The 19,658-nt window shown below is 46.7% G+C and overlaps 1 protein-coding gene across 10 annotated transcripts in view; it reads left to right on the top strand.

Moving 5' to 3' along the window:
- The window catches only part of CACNA2D3 (calcium voltage-gated channel auxiliary subunit alpha2delta 3), a 946,725-nt gene that overhangs the window by 738,036 nt on the left and 189,031 nt on the right, over window positions 1–19,658 (top strand). For all 10 annotated transcript variants that reach the window (XR_005374880.1, XM_038566127.1, XM_038566132.1 and 7 more), the window contains one exon: window positions 3,471–3,545. Coding sequence is in view for 9 of the 10 variants with exons in the window: in XM_038566127.1 (XP_038422055.1) it covers window positions 3,471–3,545 (75 nt within the window). In the remaining variant the exon portion in view is untranslated. The remainder of the gene's footprint in view (window positions 1–3,470; window positions 3,546–19,658) is intronic.

Raw genomic sequence — 19,658 nt, 5'->3', positions numbered from 1 at the left:
TTTACTTTAGTTCAAACTTTAAAGATGATCTAGACGATATTTGGGTAAAACAATGAATGTCTTAAATATTCACAAACCTTACTGGAGCACCTGCCATGGGTCAGATGTTATGCAAGGGGCTGTAGAAGGCAGAGGTGAGTGAGATCCTCCATGCCCATAAACAGCCCATTGTGATGGAAGAGACACTGTTTCATTGAAAACAAGGTAGAGGAGAGATAGAACCAGCTAGGGCTAAGAGGCAGAAAAGTAGGTGTCACATTTTTATGCATTAGGGTGAAGGTAGTAATGGAAAAATTCTCAGGGTTTTATGGAAACACGGTATGGAAAGGAGGGAGCAATGAGCAGAGTCAGGAGAAACTTTTTATAGGACATGATCCTGATGCTGAGCTTATAGCATGAGTGAGAATTAGCTGGAAAAGATGGGAAGGAGAGGTGCTCTAGACAGCTGTCATAATGAGTTAGAGGTGTGGGTGGGAGAGAAGACTGTAGCGGAGGGGGGTGGGGTTGTTACTGCCATGTACCTTAAGAGGCAATGCGTGCAAGGAGGTGGAGATGGGTACTTAGGCAGGGACCAGGCCTCAGGAGACATGATGGATAGACGTATGGTTTTTATCTTATACATGAAAGTGGTCTTTAGTGGGTTTTACCCAGGGGAGCTACAGGGTCAGAGTTGGTTTTGACCTTTATAAATTTGGAGGATGGCTTTGTTGGGGCTCTTATTTGAGAAAGGAAAAACAGTTAGGACCATTGTAGAAATCTATTACATTAAATCTACCTGGATGGTGGGGGTGGGGAAGCAGTAATGAGCCTGAGCAATTTCTGCGAGATAAATTAGTGATTGCTTGGATCAAGAAGCTGGGGATGAAATAAGGAAGTCCAAGGCTGATGCTCCAGTTTCTAACTTAGGATTCTGGGTGGGTAGGTGGTGCTCCCACAGAGAGAAAGGAGCAGAAAGGGTAGCATCCACCATGTTGGGCTGGGTGGGTCTGAGGCACCTGGGGGATATCCAGGTAGAGATGCCCAACACACAGTTGGACACTTTGACCTGCCAGTGAGGGCTGAGGCTACAGCTGGAGCACAGAGCTGGGGATCAGCAACATCCAGGTACTTGCCAAAGCATATTGGGGGAGAGAGCTTAAGTAGACAAGGGGCCCTGGGGATACAAGCTTGGGGGAAGAGAGTGCTTGAGAGTGGGCAGAAGATGAAGATCCAGTGAAGAGAAGGATACCTGGATGTACGGGGCCTGGAAGCTGAAGGAATAGAGTGTCGGGAGGGAGGGCAGTCAGCTAATACAACCCAGAAGATTCAAGAGAGCTTTCTGTAGGGTATAGTCAGCAATCAGGTGGCCACTGGCCACAGTCAAGAAGGGAGTTCTGTTCTGGTGGCATCTTGGTGGGAGGCAGGCGGAGCAAACGCAGATTCCAGTAGGCGGCACTGATGGGCAGTGGGGAGGCAAGGATGGCAGTCGGACAATGAGTGGAGGACACTGGATGGGAAGTCAGTTCAGCCTTTGCATTCCAGGGAAGGAAGCAGAGTTCAGGTCAGCTGGGTGTCATCTATACTCAAGCCTGCTCCCTTCATGGTTTTCTGCTTCCTCCTTTTCTTCTTTCTCCTTTCCCTGTTCCTCTTCCCTCCATCCCAACCACCAGTTTGACCACATGGCTGGCCATCACAGCCTTGGCCATCATGAAGCCTTATATTCAGGTGGGGAGGCAGGCCTGGTATAATCAAAGGCCTTGCTTGACAGATGTCTTGATTCCTTATAATCAACTTTACAAATATTAATCATTTTGAGTGGTACTCTACAAGAAGCATAGAGTATGAAGACAGCATAGATGAAAAGCTATGCCTTCTTCTGAGGATTACTTCCTAGAAGCAAACTGCAATTCAATGCATTGGAAGGCACTGAATATATTAGCTGACCATAAAATATCATCTGTTTGGCCGAATTTTGAGTTTGCATTTCCAATCAAATACCTCTTTTGCCCTTAATGGAAAAAAGTCAAACTCTCTGAGTCCTTTTTGACCCCTTGAGTCTGTATTAAACTGGGACATAATAATGGTAATTAATGCAGTGTTGACTGTGCCTGACATTTTTCCAAGAGACAAGATGAAAGAGACGATATACATCTCAAAGGATAGGAAATCTCTGGTTTATCTTTCACAGCATAATGAAATATACTTTATCATTAGAGTCTTGTAGAATCTTATTAAGATTGGCTGTGCAAGGTAACTCCAAGAGAAAAATGTCTGTTGCCCTTGACTACCACATGCATATTTGCTTTATGTAATGCAAGGGAAACTTTTAATTGTTGGTGTTAAATTCTCTGAAGTTAATTCCACATCACCTTGACGTTAAGCTAACAAGCAGACAGGGTCATTCTTGGTTTGTAAACTCTGTTGTCTGGATCATTTAATAGTATCATATTCAAGAATGTGAGCAGCAGAGAATTTGAAAGAAAAGGAACAGTGAGGGCTCAGAACTATAAAATCACTTGTTGGAAAAAAAAATAGAGGATTTTTTCCCCTCTCCCCTTTCACTACTCTGGCAAAAGTGGGTTACATTTTCTTTCTTCAGAGAGAGAGAGAGAGATCAGTATGGGTTTTATGCCAGGGGCCATTTTAATACATGAATGATTTGTAGGTAAATTTATTGTAGCCAATGGGTGCAGTCAACTGTGTAATAGAAATATTGTCAAAAAGCCGGGATTATTATTTAAATAAGTGCAGTGTTAAATTTGATTACATACTTTTTAAAGCTAATAAAACATTTCATTGCTCTCAAACTATTTCCCATAGTCCCATTTAGTCAGAAAACATAAATTAAGTGAGGCTCTGCATAGAAAATGACCCAGGCTTTGTGTCGATGGAAGCATGCATGGAAAAGCTTGGCAGCCTCCAAATTTAAAGACGAAAGGATATAAAAGGAGTTGGCAGGCTCCTGTCTGGGCTGGTGGGGACACTTTCATCCTTAAAGAATTATGGAAAATGACTGCCTAGTGCGTGCTCGAGATGGCCCCTATGGGTGTGTACTTGAAGAAAGTCTAGATGTGAATCAGAGGAAGCCTCCTCTTCATTCCTCATCATGGGGTGATGGAAGACACCCAGGTTGATAAAACTGTTTGCTTCAACAGAGGAGAGGGTCTTACTAGAAACATCAGCTACTTTATTTAAAAGGAAAAAAGGAATTGTTTTTGTTTTAAATAAATCAAAGTAAGGCCCTTTGATGCCAACATGGGGATGTGACATTTTAAATTGTGCTATTTGCTGAGCTTATCCTGTGACAGGTCTTCATTTCTACCAAATGTCAAGGATCAATGCCTTGCATTCATTTTAATGAAATATTGTGCTGATAAGGGTTATGAATGCCAAGTTTAAGCTGTAAATTACTAAATGTCGGGCTGCTTTATGCTTTGTGAATTCACCAGGGAGCCAGCTAATGAAGGTTTCTTTCTCACTTCTTCTTACAGTTAGGGATTCACGGTTATGCCTTTGCAATCACAAATAATGGATATATCCTGACGCATCCAGAACTGAGACCACTGGTAAGAGAAATACCTATTTCTGTGTTTCTCCTTTTATGATTTTAAGAGATTTTCATCAGTTCTACAGTGATGACACTTTTGCAGCAGCGTTTACTTTCAAAGTTCAATTTATAGGATGGTCTCCTAAAGGCTGTTTTAATAGTTCATAACTAGTATTCTGATACATAATAAATAAGTAATGTAGGATACATATATTTACTATCATTCTTTTATCTATAAATCAAAATATATCTATATGCATTTATTTATTTCACAGCTGCCCACACATGCAAAAAATTTATTTCTAGACAGCTAGAAACCCATCGTAATGGGTACCTTTATATAACAAATGATCTCCCACACTCCAAGCCCGACTCATTGCAAGTTATGTTGAACACAACAAATTAGACCCCGGATCCCTGGAAATTCATCACAGTGTGATTTGCCCCTGAATTCCATGCCCTAAGCCCAGTGTCTCCAATATTGAAGATATTCAACAAAGCCTTTTTTTTGTTTGTTTCATTTGAACAGTTGAGATTTTCTCCATTCCCAGCCTGAGCCATATCAGGCTCAGGCAAACAATGCTACTAGCATTGTTTAGTGACCTGATGTGTAAACCATTTTCCTTCTGGAATGGGGCCAGGCCAAATCCAGGACAGCCCATCATGTCCCTGTCCACTCTGATGCCTGGGGAGAGGCTGCCTGGAGCACTGTGTTGAGGAGGAGTCTGAAGGGCAGCCAGGCTCCTTGGGTGGGAGGCGACAGGCTGCCCGGTGGATTCTGGAGGGCTGTTGGTGGGGAGTACATTTGCTATCTCTGGAGTAGTTGCAATGTGTTGAAAGAAGGATAACCCTTTGGGTTTGAGTGTATTTAGCTCATTTTATAGAAGATATAAAGTCATAAAAAATAATATTGTGAACCCTGTCTCTGAGAGTTAGGAAAGTGTAGATGGTTTTCTATAGCCACACACACCTGGGTTTGCTTGCACTCATCTGCCCCACACATCCTTGTTTCTTTCATCATGGTCAGAAAATAGTGGCTCAGTGTCTGCTGGCAAATGTTTGTGCTGCATTGTGGGGACCAGTTTGCTTCTTGCATCGATCATTGTTGAGAGAGAGTTCATGTTTGAACGGCATCACCCAATTTTGCTCTAATTGCCCTGGTATTAATGGAGTCATGGCCACATCATGTGGATCCCACATGCATGTTTTAAGATGAGACTTATGGTAATATTTGATTTCACCAATCTTTTTATCAGAAAAGGATTGAGTTAACTTGTTAGCTCGTTCCAAATGTAATCAGAATTATTGAAAAGTCTGATTGAAAAAGCTAGTAATTTCTTAAAGGTGTTTAAGTCTAAAAATATATTTGAGTCTAAAAAGCTTATCAAGTTCTCCATTTCCAAGCCACTCAGCTATGGTTGTCTGTTGGGGGTGGTGAGGAGTTCCGTGTTTGTGGTTGAGTATGGTCTCCTAGTGCTTATTTATTCCAAATTGGAGTGGAACATAGTCAATAAAACAATCAAACCTGGGTCCTCTGCCAGTGAATGAATTAGCTTCCTATTTATCAGCTTTTTTAAAAGGGATGGAATGGAACCAGACGTTGGAAGTCACCAAGGTAACTTCTCTCCCTCTGCAGCAATGGAGATGAGCAGCTTCCACCTACACAGTTGACTCACACTGCCTTCCTGGTCTTTTATATCTCCTGGTCATGCAGCAAATGGTTTGTTCTCAAATAGTCCATCTGAGGCACTTTCCAGAGCTGTGGACACCAAGGGGGCAACTGAAAGGCTCTTAGAAAAGCAGGGCAGCCAGCCAGCATCAATCATCCCATGACAGTGCAAGTACTCACAAATACAAGTCCTTTCTGTTCTCACTGCTGAAACACTGTAGTGAATGGTTTCACCAAGTGATAGCCAGTGTCAAATTCGCATAAATGGGATGGCCCTGGCAAATGCCTCAGCATCTCACTTGTGAAAATCCAAACAAGATGAACCATTTTGCAATTGGCCCATGATAAGAACATAAGGGGTGCACCTGGATGGCTTAGGCAGTTGAACATCTGACTCTTGGTTTCCATTTGGCTCATGATCTCATTGATCTTGAGATGGAAACTCACATCGGGCTCCGTGCTTAGTGGGGAGTCTGCTTGAAGACCCTCTTCCTCTGCTCCTCCCCCCACTCTCTCTTGTTTGAGCATGCACTTTCTCTCTTCCTCTAAAATATAAAATAAACCTTTAAAAAAAAAAAAAAAGAACATAAGGACATAAGGAAGGGCCAGGCCATTTATCTAGCTCTGACCCTGATTTTATGAGATACTGAGAAGAGATTTGGAGTGATGCCAACCGTTGAGGATTACATGAATTAATCCATCTGAATGATCGATAAGTGGATGTTGACTCTGCCTTGAGTTTTGTGTTTTCTTTTAGGGCAAAAGACAGTGGTTTGAGTGGGAAGAACTTAACTTTAGTAACACACAGGTTGCCCTTGACTCTTGTCCTGCCACATCCTACCTGTATGACTTTGGATAAGTTGCATAGCCTCTCTGAGATTCATTTTCTCTTGTGATCCTGCCATACCTTTAATGCATAAGTCATAGCTTCATTGTCAGAGTACATGGGATAATGCATGCAAAAAGCCTTGTGTGACAAAGCAGGCCCTGGGACGTCATGGGGACAGCGGTGGTTATACCAGCTTCCTGCTTGTGTTACATTGGCTCTATCGATCTGTGCTCAGCTACTACAAAGGTAGGGAGGATTTGATGGTGGTGTATGCTTAGGAGGACCTAAAGGACACTTTTGATTATTCACTTGCTTCAAATTGTTATGATAAACATTGGTGAGGGATTGTGTACACACACACATACACACACACACAGTGTCCGTTTTCTAGGCCAGCTCTGTTGTGTAAGACAACAACCATAAAATGGGGTTCTTTGTGAGCCCTACCATGTGAGGAAACTAAAGTACATTGTTGTTGCTGTTTGTTTTTAAAATATCAATAAAAGTAATACTAGAAACCGTGGTAACGGAAGAGTGATAGGTAAGCTAGCTAAGCATCCACCTGCATGCATGGCGTGCACAAGTGGTTTGTTCATCTTGGTTTTGTTCACCTCGACGACAAAGGCAGAAAGTCCCCCCCCTTTCTCCCTAAGCACCAGCCCACTCGGCACACAGTAGGGACTCAGGAAATGAACCAAAGAAGGGACCCTCCAAAGCCACTGTCTGTTTCCACTTGTTTGGGGACCTTCTGGAAAACATAAGTTGTGAGGTTGCCCTGGAAATCTGGTATCTGCACCGAACATCAGTCTCCCCTGCTCAGACCCGTCGCACATAGCTAGGGACAGCCAGCTGCCAGCAGCTCCCCTGGCTACCTGGGGCTGGGAACCATCCGTCCAGCTGGACTCGCCTCTCCCAATGCCCTGCCATATCATCGAATCCTGACTGAAAATGGACGTTCCCGTCAGTTCTGGACGGGGCTGCCAGATTCGCACAGTGGGTGTGAGTGTGGGGTTGTGGCCAGCAGGGGAGGATGGTGCAAGCTCACTTAAAATAACTCCGATTTGCTCTCCTTCTGCCACTGAGGCCCTTTTCTGCCTCTGCAGCCAGAAGAAAGAAGTGGGTTTCTATGAAGCACAATACCAATATTTTTCTAATTTGTCCAATAAAATCTCTCCCTTGAACTTCATGTTTGGCTTGATTTTATCCAGTATTTCCTTTAATCTTGTATGACTTGGGTGTGAATCATGAAGTGTCTCCAAAAACAGCTCAGATATAGGAGCCTTCACCCAGCAGACTTGCTTTGGTTTAATTGGCAAAAGTGCTAAAATAATACTTTCCTGTTGATAACGGGGTTCTCCTTGGTCTTTCTCCAAGTGTTTCTCAACCTCTCTATCCTTGCTGCACCTTGTGACTTCTGAGAGACTGGCGTTCACTCAGCAAACCTTTACATGGTGCCAGGTGTACTGGGTCCTGTGCTGGATCGGGGGCTGCACTGCATAGCTGTCTTCGAGTCCCTCTGGGTGAGGGAATGGGACAACAGCACAGCAAGAGGGACACAAATTAGACCCTGAGGGATGCTGTTTGAGTAATTCTTAGACATCTGGAAGTAGAATTGTTTTGTTTTGTTTTGTTTTCCTGGATCTTTACCACTCTTTAACATTCCGGTTAAAAATATTTCAAAGTACTGTTAGATTTTGTTTTCTTGTGCTTTATTTTCCCCCTGCCTTCCAAATATTTATGGATTTTTCTTAAAATGTTGAGCCTTGACCATATCTCTTTCTCTCTTGCCCAGCAGGGCATCGAGGGAAATAAAATTGGGAAGGTGCCACCGTTAGCGTGATCTGATTTTTGTTGACATTTTAGTGATCCATCTGCCCCTGCATTTTAGAAGAAAGGGTCATCTGAGTTGATTTCCTTCCCCAAGGAGGCCTGGAATGTGGACCTGGTCAAACCACCAAAAGAACACAAATAAGGCTCCTTTCCAGCAGCCACAGCACAGGCAGGGCTCCACCGAGAAGCCTGGGACAGGCAAAATCTAGGACTCATTTCCACGGAGACCACGTTGACATCTGCCAAACACTGTTTGCTCTGCGTCTGCAGGCCCAGGAGGTGGGGAAGGATGCTGGAGGGTTTCTATTCTGGACAAAAATTTGCCAGTCGCATCAGCCACTGAGTGTTGTGGGTGGATGAGATGGGAGGTAGGAATGATGGAGAGAAACCTCGGTTCTTTCCTGCAGTGTTTGCGGGGCACCCACTACGTCCTTGACCTGAGCAGGGTACTCGAGGTGGTTACAGAGATGTGCCCTGCCTCAAAGAACTCAAAATCTAAAAGGATGGATAAGATTTTATACTTTGGGTGCCTAAGTGACTATAGATAGTACTAGGGAAGGTGCATTTCTCTTTGTTTGTTTGGTATTGGTGGTGGTGGTTTTAGTGTTTTTCTAAAATTCATTGATGCCTATTTCTATGATAAGCACTGTGCTAAGTGTTTTACATGTTTTACATGTGTGAAAGCTTTCAATCATTAAGTAATTTAATAGGAAACCTAGCAGTAGGTGCTGTGCAAAGGCCCAGGGGCTCAAAGGAAGGGCGCCTACAGGGACAGGCCTGGGCAGAGAGGATCTGTGGAAAAGGCAGCCTGGAGTGAGACTCGACAGATATGCGTGCCTAGCTGAGGAGCTACGGTTCTCCATGAGGAAGGCAGATACCCTGCCTGTGATGAAGTGGTAAGGGGGCTAGAAAGTTTCAGAACCAGGAGCCCTAACCCAAATCAAGTTACATGTGCCAACTTCCTCGCCCCTGATTGGATCTTCAGGAAATGGGAAGTGAAGTGGTTGGAGACCAAGAGGCCTGGACTCTGCAGCCGCACGGATGAATAACAGGGTCATTGGACGATTATAGTTAGAATCTGTCTAGACTAGCACTGTCTAGTAAAAATATAATGTGAGCCACAAACATGAGCTGCTTATGTAATTTAAAATTTTCTAGTGGCCACATCTGAAAAAGCAAAAGAGAATTAGGTGAAATTAAGCTTAAGAATATATTTCAGTTAACCTAGTGTATCCAAAATCACACAGTTTCAACATATAATCAATAAAAAATTATGAAGGTGTTATTTTCCATTATTTTCATACTAACTTTTGAAATCTGATGTGTATTTTATGTTCTTAGGACATCTCATTTAGACTAGCCACAGTGCAGGTGCCGCAGAGCTGCATGTGGCTTGGCGCTACCGTATGGGGACAGCACAGGTCTAGAGCATGACCAGACATTTCGGGCCCTTTCCTGAAAGTGGGTTGGAACAAACCCCACCACCACTACCACCTCCTATTGCTCTTCCATCCTGGTCATCTGTGCAAACAGCGGATGGCTAGTTAGTTCCTTCCTTGTGGCCTCAACCCCTCCCTCTCAGGCTGTGGAGTGGAAATGGGGAGTTCGGAATTTGGGAGCATGAGGTCGCTGGCAGGGGCTGAGGGGCTCCTGGGGTTAGCCCTGCAGCTCTGGTGGTTTAGGCCATATGAGTTCGCTCCTAAGCCGCAGACCCCCCTAAACCAAACTGCTCGGCCCGGGCCAGTGGGTAGAAGGTCATTGAATACATGGGTAACATGTGGACATGCTAATAAATATATTCTTAGGCTGCCGTCCTCGCCTATGGAATGAAGTGGACAGTCGCATAGGCACATGTAAACATATGTGAAATGCTAAGTAGACCATGCCTATCACATGCCATTTAAATAGGAACTTTAAAGTTGGGGGGATCCCTGGGTGGCTCAGCGGTTTAGCGCCTGCCTTTGGCCCAGGGCGCGATCCTGGAATCCTGGGATTGAGTCCTGTGTCGGGCTCCCGGCGTGGAGCCTGCTTCTCGCTCCTCCTGTGTCTCTGCCTCTCTCTCTCTCTCTCTCTCTCTCTCTCTCTATCATGAATAAAAAATAAATCTTAAAAAAAAGTACCACTTTAAAATAAATAAATAAATAAATAAATAAATAAATAAATAAATAAATAAATAAATAAATAAATAAAGTTGGGGGGGGGGCAATATTAGACTCCTTGTCCGGATCCAACTGATTTAGCTCAAGCAACAGATCATATGAAGAGATTCTGTGTTGTTCCAAAAACTGACAATGTGGAGTTTAGATGTGATCTTTAGATCCTTGTGCAGATCCTCAGTTATGCAGGGCCTGGCTCCCATCCCACACATCTCCTGCTTTTATTGTGTTGCTAATCCCTGCACCAAGACACCTCAGTTCATTTTCCTTCATTTCTTCTGCTCATCCACACCTACTCATTGCAAATGCTAAGGGTCCTTTCTGGGTCAGCAGATGTGGGTGTGGCCTCCCCATGCCATGCCCCCATCCCCTACCACCACGGTGCATTGGATCTGGCTCTGAAGTGTGCCCCAAGCCCTCCTACCTCTCTCTGTCTCTATGCCCTGGTCAGGGCCCCTGTTCTTCCGTCTCTCCCAAATGGCTTCAGTCCCTTTTCTGCTCTTCTCTGGGTACCTGGTTTTGCTTCTCCGCCCCCGCCACCCTGGCATGATTCACTCTGCAGGTCAGGGGGGTCTTTCACAGATGCCAATCAGATGGCAGGATTCCTGTCTGGTATTTAGTATAAAACCCAAACTCCCGGCTGTGACCCCAGCACCCTGTTAGACCTGCCTCCACCTCCCTGTTTTGCCTGAGCATGTGTGGCTGCCCACAATGCTCACCTGTGTTCCAGGACTAAAATTCTGGTCCTTTCTGTTCCTCCAACCCTACCCTCCCCCCACAAGCTCCTTCCTGCTCTGAATCCTTCTTCCTGCTTTTCTCTCTACCTGGAATTTCATCCCGTCCACATCCATGGCTGGCTTGCTCTAGTCTTCCGTGCCTCCTCGAGATGTCACCCCTGCAGAGAGGCTCCCCTGCTCATGGACCAAAGGAGCCACCCCCTTCCTAATTCATCTCCCTTCACATCCCTTGCTATGGTTTCCTTGGATCACTAATCACTCTGGGGAAATGTTGATGTGTTCAACTTTTCCCCCCACTGTCGCTTGAGGGTTCCTGGGATTTTGCTGCTGCGCAGAAGAGAGTCAGTAACTATTTGTTGAATGATTTTGATGATGTTTGAATGATGTTGATGACTACATGTCTGGGTACCAATTTCCCATGATAAATGAGAAGTGCAGGTGCCACACATTCACTCATCAAACATGTATTGAGCCCTTGCTATATCAGGCACAGAAATTGAATTATATGTGATTGGTCAGTCCCTCCTCTTTCTGCTCCTCTCTCTGCTCTCCTGCTTGCCTGAAGGCATTCATCAGATGCTCCTAGAGCCAAGCACTGTGCTAGCAAGTAGGGACATAGAAGCAGGACAAAGGGTGCCTCTGCCCACAGAAGCTCACTGCACAAAGCAAGAGTTCCCTGACAGCAAGAGAGGCCAAGAAGAGCTATGGGCTCACAGTGGGAGTTAAAGGCTACGTTAAATGCTTTTCTTGAGGAAACATGCCCTTGAAATGCAGAATGGTTTCCCAGAGGAGTTGGTATGCACAGAGGAGTTGGTATGCAACTGTGTCCACCCCACCACCCTCAAGGACATTGTTTCCCACTCAGCAGAGGCCCCACATCCTCCCCAGGACTCCTGTCCTCAGGCCTGACCAGATGCACGACTTCTTGCTCTGGTCTGGGAACCACGCGGGGCCCGGTGGGTCGGGGTGTTGGAGGTGGGGGCCTAAGGTCACTTACAAACCTTTCTCCCAAGCGCTGGCCTTCCTTCTCGCCCTGGCGCAGGCCGCTGATGAAGTGAAGGAGACTCCCCAGTAGGTGGCGCCCGGGCACCGCCTTGCGCCCTGTCCCCTGCACAGATGGTGTCGCCAACCGGCCAACCGGCCGGCACCTTCTCAGAAGGAAGCCCAGGAGACTCCAGCTCAGGCCTGGTCTGAGTCCATTCCGTTTAGTTTAAAAGAGAGAATTAAGGGATGCCTAGTAAGTGCATCTGCTCAGGGGAGTGTGTTCCCTGAGAAAAAATAAACAAGCCTGTGTGACCCCCGTGTAGCAAGCCTGTTCTTTTTGAAATACATCATTTGGTGAAAAAGAAGACAGAGCCTTGCTTGCATGCCTTCCTCTCGATGAAGTTGTTGACAGCACTGAATGGCCCTGGTCTGGACACTTGGGGGCAAGGAGTGCAGCCCTGAGCGGGGAACGCTCTCACCTCCAGAGCCTGGGCATTAAGCAAGGTTGCGGGATGCCCGAGTTTCTGTCGGATGGGAGCTACCCTCTGTTCTGCAAACCTCAATGACTCCACAGCCTCGGGGTCCCCCCAGTTCCGTGCTGGGTGTGTGCTTGGACACTGGGGGCCGAGATGGGGTTGAGCAGATGGGGGCTGGTACTCAGTGGGTTGGGATCCAGGCTCCGTGCTGAGCATCTCTGTGCATGTGGCCTTCTTACGCCCTCACACTGTCCTGCGTGCTGGTGCCCGTCCCAGAGGGAGTAACTGACTTCTAGGCCGTGGACTGTCCCTCAGAAAGCAAACTGGGGCCAGTTCTTCAAGGGAAGAAAAAAAAAAAAAGGATGATGATGGACCATGACATGCTCCTGGTCATTTTTCATAAAATTAAACCTATTCTGTTGAAAGAATGTCCTTAATTAGGAAGCAGTGTTATAAGGTTCTGTTACAGAGTGAAGTTTGAGCTGGGGAGCCTCCCTCTGCTCTCTGCCCTGGCACCCTGCCCTGGATGGCACTCGGCAGCGGCTCCTCTGTGCTGGGTGATGGGGTGGGGTTCGGCTAGTGGGGAGCACTCTGGAGAGGCACAGGGAGGCAGGTGGGGTGGGGGTGCCCCAGGACTGGCTGCACCCCCTCTAAAGCCATGCTAGCCTCCCTGTCTCTGTGGCTGTCTCTCTCTGGGTGCTATTAGGGCCCCTTCCTCTGTCCCTTTAGGCAGAGTACTAGAAGGGTCCCCATTGCTCCCAGCTTCAGGGGACTACACCATTTCTTTTCGTTTCCCTCACCCTGCCCACAGCACCCCATTACAATAGCCTCTTTATTAAACCTTCCTTAATTAGCCAGCGTGACTATGCCATGTGCTTCCTGCTGGGGCCCTGACTGATACAAAGGTAAGAGTAGATGGAAGGTTTGTTTTTCTTAAGTCCTGATTCTGCCAAAAAGGAAAGGAAGAAGAAGGAAGGCTGGAAGGAAAGCAATGGGAAGGAGGGAAGAGGAAGGAAGAAGGAAGAAAGAGCCCTCCTATCAGTTCCTTGTTTACTGGTTTATGTATTTTCCTCTCAATGCAGTGGGAGCAGAGAGCTTCCATATACCCTTCCAATAAATTCCCCTTTTGATCAAGTGATTAAGAATTGGTATCTGTCGCTTAGAGCAATAACAGCCTGACTGATAGAGCAGTGAAATCCCTAAGTCTGGGAGCCTCTGTTGGGGGTGGCTCTGACCGCAGCCCTCGGGGACCCCAGTGTGCACCCCTGCACCCTCCACCCCCCCTCCCCAAAGAGGTGTCTTCCCATCCCACCAGGCTTCTTGCATAGGCCTCTGAGTTTGGGCTCTGTACTAAGTTATAGAAATATCTTGATACATCTGCCCCTCGCTGCATGGCAAACAACCAGAATGCTGATTAGATTGTGTTTTGCTCACCTCTGTGTATCCCTAGCCTGGTGAGGTACCCAGCAGAAGAGATGGGGTGGTAAATAAGTGGAGAGAGAAGACTCACATCTAGGAAACTGATGACACACTGTATTATTAAGCACCAAGGTGAAAATACTGATAAATAAAATTTGTAAAAGCGCTTGGTGTCTTACTGTGGAAGGGGTGGCTGGAGAAGGCTGTGGGGAGCTGGTGTGCAGCCTAGAAGCCCGAGGTCATGGTCTGTGATCCAGTCCAGTCTAGCTTGCCCTTGCACTGCTGGTGCTGTGAGTCTTCCTCCCTCCCTCCTTCCTCCTTCCTTCCCTTCCTTCTCCCCTCCGCCCTCTACTCGCTCCCTCCTTCTTCCCTCCCTCCCTCCCTCCTTCCTGCCATTCCTCCCTCACCTGGCATCTATTCATTGGACACTTCCCATGTGCCACACACTCTATTAGATGCTGGAGATCTAGTGATAAAACAAGACAGACATAATTCCCCTTCATTTCCTGTTTGCAATCTAATGGAGATTTTGTAAAGCTCATAAGTAAACAAATAAATAAAAAGTACTACACATTTTGGCTAAACTCTCCAAAAGAAACAAAGATCTGAGAAAACAAAAAAGTAGGGAGAGGCACCTCCCTTAGCTGGATGGTCAGGGAGAGAGCCCTTCCTGGGTAGGGCAAGTTTAGCTGAGCCCTGAGGAAGGGAAAGAAGATCACTGTGCAGAGATGTGGCGTACTCATTCAGGCTAAGAGGACAGTGTAAGCAAAGACGCTGAGGCATGGGATGGTCAAGATGTTGTGAGCCTGGAATCTTTTGGTAGATTTAGGACAGACTTCCAAAGCATGAGGGGTGGTGACTGGAAGTTTTACTGATAGGGTCCTACTTGGGAATAAGCTTAGTGAAGCGCTTGCCCGTGTCCCTTCGGCCCCTACCATCTCCACTCATGCCGGCCTGGCTTGCAGCTGCCAGCACCTAGCTGAAGACTCCCTGGCTTTTGGAGGGCACTCCTCTGCAGCCCACGGCAGGCCAGAGGCACCAGAGAATTAGCATCCCTCCACCAAAGATTGCTGAGCACTCCCATCTCTCAGGCTAGGTATCTCGAGGTGCCTCCTAGGCAGTGGCTCCCAGAGCCCCCCCGTGGGATTGGGCTCTGGCTGCCCCCAGCGCTGCCAGGCTTCATGATGCACCTGGTGCTGGCTGCCTGCCTGTCTGGGTCTCTGAGTCACTTTGTCATGTCCCTACAGGCATTTCCTGACAACCCCTCCCAAGTGAAAACCTTGCCCTTGAATCCTGGTCTCTGGGACAGCGTCAGAAGGAGTTCAAAGCCAGGACCCCAGTGGACTGATAATTCTCTGCAAAAATCTGCTTGCTGTAGTCTGGAGCTTCAAATGCAGTTTCGTGTGAACCCAAGCAGGCCTTTGCACTAACGTGATGCCATCACTCACATTTTCCATCCTATCTCAGGCCCCTGCACATGAATTCACATCACACCAGCTTACTTGGAGAATCCACACTTGCACTTAGAAGTGCCACGGAGCATTGGCTTTGTGCTATTAATACTCAGGGGTAGGGGAGCTTTAAGGAAATTCGGTTTAGAGATAACGTTCTCGGCCGCTTCATTGTTTGGCAAAAGGATTTGATGAGGACAAAGCTTTTCTTTACACTGGACACACTCTGACCTTTGTTTTACTAGATTAATTTCATATCTAGAGTGCCACATCTTGGATGATGAATTAGCAATAAAAAGCTCATCAAAATGTAATTACATGCAATGTGTTGAATAATGATCTCTTAAAAATTCCTATAGATTTGTCTGCACCTCCTTCCCCTCGTGAGGGAAATGAGCCTCAGCTGCTAGCTACTAGCCCCGGCTCAGGAATGCAAACCCTAGCCATATTGTGAGTCTGAGATGGGAGAGCTGGCTTCTATCATTGCCCAGTGTCATCAATTGATCAATTGCTTTTCTGCATGTGATGCACATCTTTATATAATTTAAAGGACCATCTCCATGGGGGTAGGAATACACAGGAAGTGGAAGCTGAAAGCAGAGTGAAGCCCTCACCTCCTCCATCTGCCACAGCCTGTTGCAGGGAGGGAGTTATTAATTAAAATGTTAACTGCCCAGACAATAGCGGGCAGACCAGCATGGAGAAGGCCTGCAAAGCAAGCATTAAAGCTTTCATAACTGTAAATTCCAGGAAAGTTTGCTCCTTCCTTAAAATAGGAAAACAGAACCATCTGTATCTATGAGAAGGCTTAACTGAGCTGTTGGAGTGTTGTTAGGCTTTCCCAAGGAGCCCGGCTGGTTTCTCTCCAGAGGGCTGGACTTGGACCAGGAGAAAGCCTAGCCTTACCCCTGCTCGGTGCAGGAGCCCTGTAAACCCTACAGCTGGGGCTGACAGCAGAATATTCAAATGATTCCAATAGTGAAAATGCCCACACTCATTTGAATAACTGAAGAATTCAATCATTTGAATGCCAATGATTATTCCTCCCGGAGTTTACATTTTAGAAAGACAGTGCATCTGAATCCCCATGAGAGCATTAAATTGCTATCTAATTAGCAGTTCCCAAATTATATATATTTAAAAGATAATTAAAGGTTTGAATGCTGTTGGAATAACTGGTTATACATTTAAATGAATCACAAGAAATTTGTTAGTAATGTACAGAGTTTTCTTTTATTTCTTACTTCCCTCTTTGAAGTTCAGTAGACCCAACCTCTCGGGGTTAAGTTTGGTAGCGGTAAGATAAAGGCAGATGGTTTTAATTATTGCAGCTCCAACCTCCAAATAATTATAAGCAGCTGTCATTTTTACATAATCCTAAATGATAAGACCCAAAGAATGCAAATAAAAAGGTTGACACCATGGGCTTTTGGGCACAATAATTTAATTATGCCCACCGCACCGCGGGGCTGACCATTGCGCTTCACCAAGGAGATGCCTGGACCTTTGCGCTCCTCGCTTGACTTCTGTAACCGTGCGGCGGGCACGTGTGTTTCAGAACATACTTCCCAGGTGCCACTTCTCCATTCTCTGTGGATGTCCGCAGGGCAAAGGGGAGCACTAACACACTTGGAATACAGAGACAAGAAAGTTTGGCTCAACCAGGCAGAGCTTTTGCTGCACATCCTCCTCAGCCTCCCTGCCCCTTTCTCCTTGGGATGGGGTCTGCCCCTGTTCTTACCCCGGTGAACCCCCCAGGGTAGATGAGGGCATGGTCTTGCCACCCAAGAGCTGGCATTTCTCTCGCCTGTAGCTGGGGATTTCACAGAGTTGAGCCCTCATGCCACAGGCCAGGCCTGGTCCTGCCAGCCTTCACCCAGGAGGCTCTGGGTTCCAGTTTGCAATGTGAGGCTTTCTGTGCCTGTCTCTCCCTGGAAGGGTGGACCCCCCCTGAGGACAAGTCAAGGGGACACTTACACAACCACAGCTGACTTCTCCCAGTTGAACCCAATGACTATAAAACCAACATCGGACAAAGGCACACAGGCCAACGTAGGCAGACCTGTGGTCGCACTTTGCCAGACACAAGTCCAGAACATCATCTAAAAGGAAGACACACACACACACACACACACACACACACACTCCAAATTAAATCAAAACCCCAAGGACCCAAATGCCTGCTTCTCTGCAAAAGCCTCCCTTGGGTTGTCTAAGTTTCTAGTATATTCCAGGAAGATGGTTTGGGAGTAACTGGAGCAGATACGGTATTTACCCAGCTCCTACTAGAGCGGCGGAATTGGGAATTGAATGGCCATAATGCCCCTTACGTGGAAGCCTAGTTCATCCAGGCTCAAAAACAAATATAAACAGTACATTCGTGAATATTTAATGGAAAGATTCCTTTGTGAGTTAATAATCTGAGGCTCAGCTCCGTGCAATGTAGAGTTGCAGGGAGCTGGTTGATTGTGATCCCAGGTCACCTTGTCATCATCCCTTTGTTATGCCCTCACAGGATGCATCACAGGCAGGCAGGACCATCTGTCCGTGGGGCAGAGCAGTCTTTGAGGCTAGGGCCAGTCTCAGCCTCAGCCTCCCCCATCAGCTACATGACCTTAGACAAGTTACTCAACCTCCTTAGCCTCAGTTTCCTGCACTGAAAAATGAGTGCAAAAATAGTGCTTTCTATATAAGATTGTTCCGAAGATAAAAGGAATTCATGTTCACAAAAGGTCTAGAACTGGCCAGGCCCCTAATATGTGTCATACCTGTGCTCATTAAGTGAATATACACCCTAATTTGTTCATTTACTCTATTTACTCATTCACATACTCAGCTATTCATGGTGAACCTATCCTGCCAGGCACTCTGCTGGGCACTGCAGGTTCAATACCGAATGAGAAATAGCCTCTTTCTCGAAGATCTTGGGACCTAGCTGGGAACAACCTAGGCAAGTAAGCAACTCATGTGCAACACAATGTGATGGGTGTGGAGACAGAGCCAGGAAGCTCAGGAGAACACAGGAAGCACTGAGCCAACTGTGCCCTGGGCAGCACAGACTTCCCGGAGGAGCTGATGTCTCCTCTCGGTCCTGAGGAGATGCTGGACTTTGAGTTGGAGTGACGGGGACAGGGGCCTGAAGGCAAGCACGGTGATGCCGTTGTTAGCAGCCGGCTGGGTCCAGCTGGCAAGTTGTACAGAGAGAGTCGGGAAGTGGTGACAGAGAGGTCAGAGCAGCAAACAGGGCAGACTGGTGGGGACCGTGGCATAACATTGGATATCATCCTAGAGAGCATGGGGAACCATGAGGATTCAGGCCAAGTGGTGATTTTGGTTGCGGAAGGATCCCCCTGGCTGGACCCTGGATGGTGGATTGCCGGGGTGGAGTCCCTGCACGGAGGCTAAGGAGACACTCACCCTCATCAAGAGGAGGGTATTGTGGCTGAGACTAAGTTGGTGGTAAGAGGGATGGAGAGATGTGAGTCAATCTCAAGAGACGCATAAAAGATAGAAGCAATGGACATGGTAGTTTGATGAGCCCTGCATGCTTCCCCTGGCCCACTGCCTCTTTCTCTGATTCTACTTGCATCTCCAGCCTCTGCCCACATCTCTATGATCGCAGACAAATATAAGACCCAGAGGACTGAGTCAGCCTTGCAGGGGATCTCTGGTTTTCCTATGAGTCATGAGTGACATCAGAAGTCTCTTGGGCTTACTCAGACCAGTATGCATCCAGAATTTTTTTTTAAAAAATCAGTATATTTCAGAATCACCCGCAAAAAAAAAAAAAAAAAAAAAAATCAGACCCCTAAACATTTTGCTGGGTCACCAGTCCAGTGGGCTGCACAGAGCAGTAACGGATGAGAACCTGTTCAATTTCGTGGTCAGGATGTGGCCAGGGCAGAGAGTCGATGGGTTAGAAAGATGGTCACATGTATGTTTATGCTGCAAAATCCTGTGTCCTTTGGGGGCACAGAACAAGGGCCACCCCAGGGGAAAAGGCAGACAAACTCTAGCTGGAAGGGTCAGAGAAACAATTATGGAAGATGTGGGCACAGAGGTGGCTCCCTTTATGTCTTCTCCTTCACAAGTATCTTTAAAACTTAACAGAAAGAGAGAAACAAAATAAAGCTATCGCGGCAAGCGTCTGCCTACATAAAATCCCACAGACATGCACATACTCATACATGTTTGATGAAGGCTCAGCCTTCATTGATACCATCACAGGCATAAATCAGAGACAAGGGCGGTGGTGGTAGCTGGCTTGGAAGGAAAGATTCCTTTCCCTCTATTTCCTTCATGTGCAAATTCATTGCCAGCTTCCTGGCAGTTAGCATAGGAACCTGGACATTAAGAGAGGTCTCTCTGTTTGAAGCACTATCCCTCCAAGTAGAGCCAGTAAGACTGGAGTACTTCTCCTGGGGACTGAGCCAGGAGAGGTACTGGGAACTGGGGTGGCAGGCAAGGAAGGCAGGTGTCGCTGGCCACAGGAGGAAACCCCCAGCAGAAAGCTGGCTCCGTGTGGGTGGTTAACTGTAGCGCCACTGGACGGGAAACATGTCTCAGTGCCCTATTGGTTGA

The sequence above is a fragment of the Canis lupus genome, chromosome 20, assembly GCF_011100685.1.
Source record: "Canis lupus familiaris isolate Mischka breed German Shepherd chromosome 20, alternate assembly UU_Cfam_GSD_1.0, whole genome shotgun sequence".
Taxonomy (NCBI): Eukaryota; Metazoa; Chordata; class Mammalia; order Carnivora; family Canidae; genus Canis; species Canis lupus.
The sequence above is the reverse complement of the archived record's forward strand: the minus strand, read 5'-3'. Positions and strand labels throughout refer to the sequence as shown.